A 7,820-nucleotide genomic window follows, 5' to 3' on the forward strand; every position below is an offset into this window, starting at 1 on the left:
GAAAGAATATATACGTTGGTCTATGTTAAGTATTATTTTTTTTAAATATCTGTTTGCTCATCACAGGTGATATTTTTTCCTTTTTTTTTTCTTGAATTCAAGCAAAGGTTGCATACTTGTGTATGATCCTGACCTGCTAACTTTAAATTTTGCTGCGGTCATATTTCAATTTTTCCTTCCCTTTTATTCTTAAAATTTTGGTAAATACTATAAAGTTGACACAATGTTTTAGATATTATTATTTTTAAAAGAAATAATTAATTATGAACCTACAAAAGAATTGAGGACTGAAATTTCTACTTATGAAAGATGTTAATATCATCAAATATTGTAAAATTAAATATTTTATTATTAAAATTTTCAACGTTTAAATATTTTCATGACAAAAAAAAGAAAAATGACATTTATTTTTTTATGTATTGGTATAATTTTTGTGTAATACTCAATCATTGAATTTTATAATATTTTTTAAAATTGTGGGAACATGATAATATACCCGCATTGTATTGTATATTATAATATACAATATAATAGGAGATATTGTAAATATAAGAAAAGCGTATTGTCTTGCTCCGTAGTTTTAAAAAATACGTAAAATCCAATGAGAAAACACCAATTTTTTTTGAATATTTCGTTATTTCCTTATTTCCTTCTCTCATAAAACAGCAAATAAATGAAACATGTTACTGGAGTTATGCCCCATTGCATTTTTTACAGGTTAGCGTTGCATTATTTGATTAATTTTTCTTTTCTTTGGCTTCTCTCAAACACACCCTTTTTGCTATTTCAGGCTTTCTCTTTCTCTACTTTCTTCCTCCTGAACTAGCACAAGTTCCTTTCACTCAACTTTTTTGGAGTCAGTGACAAGCACACACACATAATCATTGTGTCACAGAATGAGTTCATCCTCAGGCCAGAGCAGTGGCTATGATCTCTCCTTCAAGATCTTGTTGATTGGTGATTCTGGTGTTGGAAAAAGTAGCCTTCTTGTTACCTTCATTTCCAACTCTGTTGAAGATCTTGCACCAACAATTGGTGATTTCATTTTCATTATTGTCACTACCTATTACCCTTTATTTCTGTTTGTTCATCATGAAGAAAAAGACACTGTTAGTATTTAGCATTGTCTCATTCTTGCCCATCTGTCATTTTCACTGGCACTATTGAAGTTTTTGAGTGTCAAATTTGTGATTTTCAATTGAGTTTCAGTTGACAAGTTACATTGCATTTATTATGTCATTGTGCATAAGTTAACTGCTCTATAAATCTATAAACAATTTGATTTGAGGTTTGAGATGATATAATTTTTAATTCTATGATATCCTCAGGTGTTGATTTTAAGATCAAGGTGTTGACAGTGGCTGGGAAGAGGTTAAAGCTTACAATTTGGGATACTGGTAAATTATCGTACTTCAAATCAAATTTTATGCTTCCGTTTCTTGAACATCAGACCTTAATTTCTAACAGAAAGTAAATTGGGTTCAAAGTTTAGACAGATAAAGTAAAATGCCCCTAAGAATCTTTCTTTTGAATGGATTGTGGATTGACATAAATGAATAAATTAAAGTGAAGATATTGACTTGAAATAACATGACATCTATTGCAGCTGGGCAGGAAAGGTTTAGGACTCTAACGAGTTCTTATTACAGAGGAGCGCAAGGAATCATTCTCGGTAAATGCTGAAATGATTTTATATATGTGAAAATTTTCGAATTTAAAACTTGTTTTGTTGATGCTCTTGGCATTTCTTAGAATAGAAGGATGCTGGATACAAAACTTCAAAATTTAGAATTTATTAGGAATTACAATATTTATTTGAACCCCGGTGGAAAGCAGTATTAGGGGGTTGCTTTTAGGATTTTGAGTTAAATATATGTAGTAAATTAACTTATGTAGTGACAACAATTATCAGTAACATGTGTAGGCTTTTTGTTTGAAAATCCAACCATGGTTTTGAGGTTTCCAAACAAAAGTCTCCTCCATTTGTTCCTGTTCAAGGTCTCCTTCCCCTTCTTCAAACTCCGATTCCTATAATTAGGCCTTTACAATAGCAACCAGGGTAAGCAGTGTCTCCTCAAGTTTGCTTCATAGTTTGCGACAGCAACATATTTTATCCTATTGTGTTTTGTGTTTATTTTTGGCATTAAGAATTTGTTAAGCTGATGTTTTATGGGGTTATTGAGATCTTTCCGGAACCATCAGTTTGTAAGATAAGATATGCATATGCTTAAGTTATGTTATTCAAAGCTTTCTATTTACAAATTCCTTTGAGCTTTTTTCCCCATTGTCTCTGTTAAGTTTACGATGTCACGAGGAGAGAAACCTTCACGAACTTATCGGAAGTGTGGTCTAAGGAATTGGAACTCTATTCAACTAATCAAGATTGTGTGAAGATACTAGTTGGAAACAAAGTTGACAGAGTAAGTCCATGCTTTTACATTTTACTATTGTGCTTGATAATATATCTAAGTAAGCTGGTTGAGAAATTGGTTAATGGAATACCATAAGATTTTTGGTTCTGATCTTACTATATTCGGGTACAACAACTAAACCTTTTCCCATTAGATGGGATCAGCGACACAGATCAGATAACATCTCCTGTCAAAAATTATATCTACTACTAGACCAATATAATCTGAATTTCTTATTATTAACTATTAAGGTCACGGGAAATAAGAAGTCTTGTCTTCCATATGCCTAAATTATTTATAATCTAAATTTCTTATTTGTCTTCTTAGATTTCATAAATTATTTTTATTTCGTTCTGCTGCGAATTTTTATAGAAAATCTTGTGTTCTTACTTTCATAGAGCTGATCTGTATTCTGTAACAGTAATCCAATATTCTATCATTGGAACAATAAACCATCATCATTTCAAGTTTAGCAACTTCTAGTTATATCCCAAAAGAGTTAGGACTAACTTAGAAACCAACAAAGATTGGCATAAAACCTTATCTACCTATGGTTGGTGTATATGGACATGCCTATGGTTGAGTGATCATCTGAGAAAGAAGTGTGAGATAAGGGGATGAAAATTGGGACAGAAAGTAGTTTCTGATATTGAATGTCTCGTGTTCTTTCTAACTAAGCCATTAACCATAAACCTCATTTCAAGTCACATATATTAGATTTGCATTTGAAATTTGAAGTCTATATTTCCTTTTGAGGACTCTTCTTTTGACATATTTCATTCACTGACTTCTTCGATTTTTTTTCTCTATTATAGGAGTCTGAAAGGGCTGTGAGCAGAGAAGAGGGTTTAGCTCTCGCCAAAGAGTTGGGGTGTTTGCTTCTCGAAAGTAGCGCTAAAACTCGAGAAAATGTGGAGCAGTGCTTTGAGGAACTTGCTCTAAAGGTACAGTTTTAGATATCTGGCTCAGTGCTGGTCTTCTTTAGGTAATACATAGTTTAAAGCATAAACAACAAAAAGTTAAGATTGTCCTATTAAGTGGGAGCGGCTATATCATAGGCATTTGTTCTAAATAATTCAATGAACATATTTGGGTACATAGCATTTACAGCTGTTAATGCAGAAGTACCAAAAAAATGATTGTTACCTAAAAGTGACTTAAAAAAATGCTAAGAAACGAATGAAAATTTAAATTGCATGCATAAGTGGAAGGGAAAGATCAACTGCTGTGTAATGCTTTTTTACTGCACAATCCTGACAAAAAATAATATGGCACCGTTTCATAGATAATGGAAGCTCCTAGTCTTTTGGAAGAAGGATCAACATCAGTTAAAAGAAATGTTTTAAAGCAGAAACAGGAACCCCAAGCATCACAAAATGGTGGTTGTTGCTCTTAAAATCCTGCGTTTGTATACACTGAGTTCTCTAGCTAGCACATCTTGGACAAATCCTGTACATGTAAAGCTTCTTCTTTAGTTTCTTACTACTGCGCTGTGCTGCCATTGTTTGTTTCTTGCCGAATTACTTGCAATATCAGAATGGGTTTAGGGTTGGCAACAATGATGCTATTAGCTTGTGTAAATGTGTTTGCCTATGAATATCATTTATGTGTTACTCCCAAGTCCGAAGTCTTTGATACTGCAATTGCAGATTCTTGCAACTAAGTGCACTTGTTTCCAGCTTATACAATTTTAATGAAATAAGGGTACTTTATTGCATCACTAGTTTGTACACAATTTCTGAATTAAAATTCTGTAAGAAGTATTGCTCCAATCAATTCCTGCAACAAACTTATCTAATATATATATACTCACAATTTTAAGCTATCTAAATTTATCTAAGCAATCTGTCAAGCTACATCAAATCTGAGTCCTGGAGAGGTTTCATCCAAAAGAATCTTGGGCAAAATTATGATATGAATAGAAAACCATTTGTTTGCCTTTGCAAACGATGAACAACACATTTCACATTTGACTATTTGAGAACTCATAAGCTGCAGCATGCTGGTATATGCGACACGGTTGCTGAAGCAGTTGAACCTCTTGTTTGTTCATGTTTGCCGATCTCAACAGTTTGAGGCTGCGCAACAAACTTAAAAGTCAGTACTCAATAGTAGCAAAGAAAATCAATACTCTGATTCATAAAGATAGATGAGTGCAAGGATTTACCTCTGGTTTCGGACCACGATCTGAAAGTCTATGCTTTACCTCTCTTGAGATGGAAAGGAAGATCTTCTCCACATTTAAATTTGTTTTAGCACTCTGCTCAGAAAATTTTCAATCATGAAAAGTGAATAAAAAGAGCTAGTTTATTTTGCATAACAAATTCAATGCTAATTACTAACCGTCTCAAAAAATTTGATACCATATTCATTAGCCAAAGCCTGGCCTTTTGATGTTGGGACAACCTACAAGAAACCCTTAGAAAAATCAGATGCAACAAAGCATGCAATGATGCAATGATATATGCTTCCAATTCCAAACAAGTTTCAGTGATTGATTACCCTTTTGCTCTCATCTATGTCAGCTTTATTTCCCACTAATATTCTGTTAACATTGTCGGAAGCATGCTCCTCTATGTTCCTGATCCAGTTCCTGATATCTACACCAATATTAAACTATAGTCATGAATATGAAATTTGCTATTCTGTTAGGTGAAAGAAAATGAGACAGTGCAATACTTTCAAAAGATGACTCATCTGTTATATCATATACCAGCAATATCCCCATGGCCCCTCTGTAATAAGCTGTAAGAAACCATAAAGAAAGTTAAATAACCATACGTGCATGCGTACATAGTTAATCCATCCACGGTCATACAACTTTATCTCAAGTTTCTTATGCCGATGAGAGTTACCAGATGTTATTGTTCTGAAACGTTCTTGACCAGCAGTATCCCATATTTGCAATTTGATGCGCTTCCCATCAAGTTCAACTGTTCTAATCTTAAAGTCAATCCTGAAAGAAAGAAAGTCTTCAATATATTTCTCAAGACTCACCAACCAAACCCATCAAGTACATGCAAATCTTTTCCAGTTTTTCTCAAACAACAACTTGTTCATTAACTTTTGTTGCTTTCTTTAGCACATGTAATGCAATGCCTTAATTCCATGAACTATTAATTCGTACTGTTAACAACAAATGCTGCCTCCTAAAGATGTTAGTTTCATTATATTCCGCATACCCGATAGTGGTGATGAAACTTGTAGTAAAAGTATCATCTGTGAAACGTAATAGTAAGCAACTCTTTCCTACTCCTGCAGGTTTAGTCAATAGCTGCCAAGTGAAATAAAACTTAAAAGCACATATATACATAAGCATAACAATATAAAAGAACTGTTTATAGCAGAAGAAAAAGCATATACATGAATTGAGAAACTTCTTTTAAGAATGAAACAACTCACAGAAAATTTTGACTTATATAAGTTTTTATAATTAGCAAGCAGTAGTCCAGGTATAGAACAGAACTTGAAGCTAACAAATAAAAAAATGGGAAATAAACATGAAATCCCCGAAGTTGAGATTGGTGAGCATATTGAATGAAAAAAAAAAATGGGTGTAAAGAATGTGACAGACTGTGTTGTGCTGTGCTGCAGCGCAAACGTTGGATAAGGGTTGTTATACACTACATAGCAGCAAGAATATGTCATTTGTATTTATTCGTTTGTTGTATTTAGTAGTCGAAGTAAGGTATAAACATAGAGACAGTTATTATAAACATAAAGAATGTGTCTTTGATGTTGAAAAATATGAGCAAGACAATGTGTTGAAAAACAAAGAATTGTTCTATATATACATTAAAAATTAGTCATTACATATTTATGTGTGTATATATATTATTTTATATATTTTTAAAGTTAAATAATTAATTATTAGAATAACCAAATATTTTATGATAAAATAGTCAAACTTATTGTAATAAAATAATCAAACTCTTTTTACGAATATACTAAATATGTATTATTTTACAACAACTACTTTTATGTAAATGAATTTAATATCAAAATAAACCTACCAATAGAAATGTCATTTTTCTAATATCGGTTACATGGGTGCATAGGCCCACAGTGACCCCTCTGCCCTCATTTTTTACGATGCTTGTCCTTGTATTCTTATGCTGCATTTTGTTGCCACCAATGCCATAGCCAGCTGTACTGTGTTCCATTATTATTGCTCTTTTGTTTGTGTTTACGTTATTATGATTCAAAAGTTAAGTTGGGTTGCTGTACGGTGTTCTTTTCGCTTGGTCCTTTCTACTTTGAGCTGATGAATTCTCCTTCCTCATTAATTCTTATCCACGTAAGATATATAATAAGCATAGTTTACTAAGTAACCAACAAGCGTCATGTCACGATATGGCCATTGGACAAAGTTGACATATAATAACGTGTACATTAAAATTATTTATCAAAATTAGTTATTAATATAAAATATATATTAAAAATAAATTAAATTATATATATTTATATATAAATATATTAATGACTAATTTTAATATATCAATAATATTTTTATAAAATAAATTATAATGTTCCTTACGCACTTAGAAGTTGGCAAAATCACATTCATAAATGAAGAAAGAAACTTAGTTGCAAGCATCGGGATTTAGAAATAGGTTACTAAATTATGATAAAGTGAACTAACTAATACACTTAGAAGTTTCTTTTAAAACTAAGCTTACACAAAACCGTCCACCTATATTCGGGTGTTCTAACCAAGCAATGACTAGTTAGAGTTGTATTTTGTCATACCACATTTTAAAATGGTGAATTTTATTCAACTCCTTTAAAATAACTATAGATAGATTACTTTATAATTTATTATTTGAGACTGAAAATGATATAATTTCTTAAAATATTTAAATCCCACCTTTATTAATTGAAGGCTGAAGCAAATTTCTATTCCTCCATTTTTTTTCATCACTTTATCACGTAGTATCTTACCAGTATCGTCATTGCATTTGAGACGTCGACGTCGTCGTCATCTACTGCCTTCTCACGCAATCTCTTTTTCTCCAGTACATTATATTTTACCAGGTCGTTGAATTTCGTCGCCCGTAACTTCTCCGTCCAGGGTAGTCAGCGCCTCTTTCAGTCGTAGATCACTCCTTATCCACATAATTGATGGTTAATTTGATTATTAAATTTTTTATTAAAAAATATATCTTTATTTAATTATATGATGTAACGTATATTTATATGTAAAATATAATATAATAAAATAAATCTGTTTCGAGTACTTAAGAGGATAATTAAAATCAGGAATATACAAATATAAAAGTAAAATTTTAACTCTAAATAAGTAAACATATTTTTTTATCATACATAAATTATTTAAAAAATAAATAAATTATTAAAATTAATAATACAAATTTAAAATAATAAAATCCAATTTTCTTATTGTATTTTTTA

General features: G+C 31.5%; 2 protein-coding genes across 3 annotated transcripts; one reads left to right on the forward strand and one right to left on the reverse strand.

Moving 5' to 3' along the window:
- Positions 1 to 592: 592 nt before the first annotated feature.
- LOC107493918 (ras-related protein RABC2a) lies at positions 593 to 4,084 on the forward strand. Of its 2 annotated transcripts, XM_016114949.3 has the most exons (7): positions 593 to 717; positions 791 to 1,035; positions 1,329 to 1,397; positions 1,607 to 1,672; positions 2,299 to 2,420; positions 3,227 to 3,355; positions 3,697 to 4,084. In XM_016114949.3, exons 2-7 carry the CDS (start codon positions 897 to 899, stop codon positions 3,805 to 3,807), a joined length of 636 nt encoding a protein of 211 aa, XP_015970435.1. In that variant the 5' UTR covers positions 593 to 717; positions 791 to 896; the 3' UTR covers positions 3,808 to 4,084. The 2 variants fall into 2 exon arrangements, with proteins under 2 accessions (XP_015970435.1, XP_015970434.1); XM_016114948.3 differs by having other exon boundaries at positions 702 to 1,035.
- A 37-nt stretch (positions 4,085 to 4,121) lies between these two features.
- On the reverse strand, positions 4,122 to 5,666 carry LOC107493916 (ras-related protein RABE1d; the record flags this gene model as incomplete). Its single annotated transcript, XM_016114947.3, is given in 7 exon segments — positions 4,122 to 4,489; positions 4,579 to 4,671; positions 4,755 to 4,817; positions 4,914 to 5,011; positions 5,091 to 5,156; positions 5,267 to 5,367; positions 5,594 to 5,666. Coding segments are annotated over 7 exon segments (587 nt in total), but the record flags the coding sequence as incomplete, so codon positions are not given.
- Between the last annotated feature and the right edge of the window lie 2,154 nt (positions 5,667 to 7,820).

Source organism: Arachis duranensis, chromosome 6, assembly GCF_000817695.3.
Source record: "Arachis duranensis cultivar V14167 chromosome 6, aradu.V14167.gnm2.J7QH, whole genome shotgun sequence".
NCBI classification, from domain to species: domain Eukaryota; kingdom Viridiplantae; phylum Streptophyta; class Magnoliopsida; order Fabales; family Fabaceae; genus Arachis; species Arachis duranensis.

Excerpts from the sequence above, each read along its gene's own strand:
- LOC107493918 (XM_016114949.3), top strand. The coding sequence starts at position 897 with ATGAGTTCATCCTCAGGCCAGAGCAGTGGCTATGATCTCTCCTTCAAG. Across the intron at positions 1,036-1,328 it reads AGATCTTGCACCAACAATTG|GTGTTGATTTTAAGATCAAG; the intron begins GTGATTTCATTT and ends TGATATCCTCAG. Across the intron at positions 2,421-3,226 it reads TTGGAAACAAAGTTGACAGA|GAGTCTGAAAGGGCTGTGAG; the intron begins GTAAGTCCATGC and ends TCTCTATTATAG.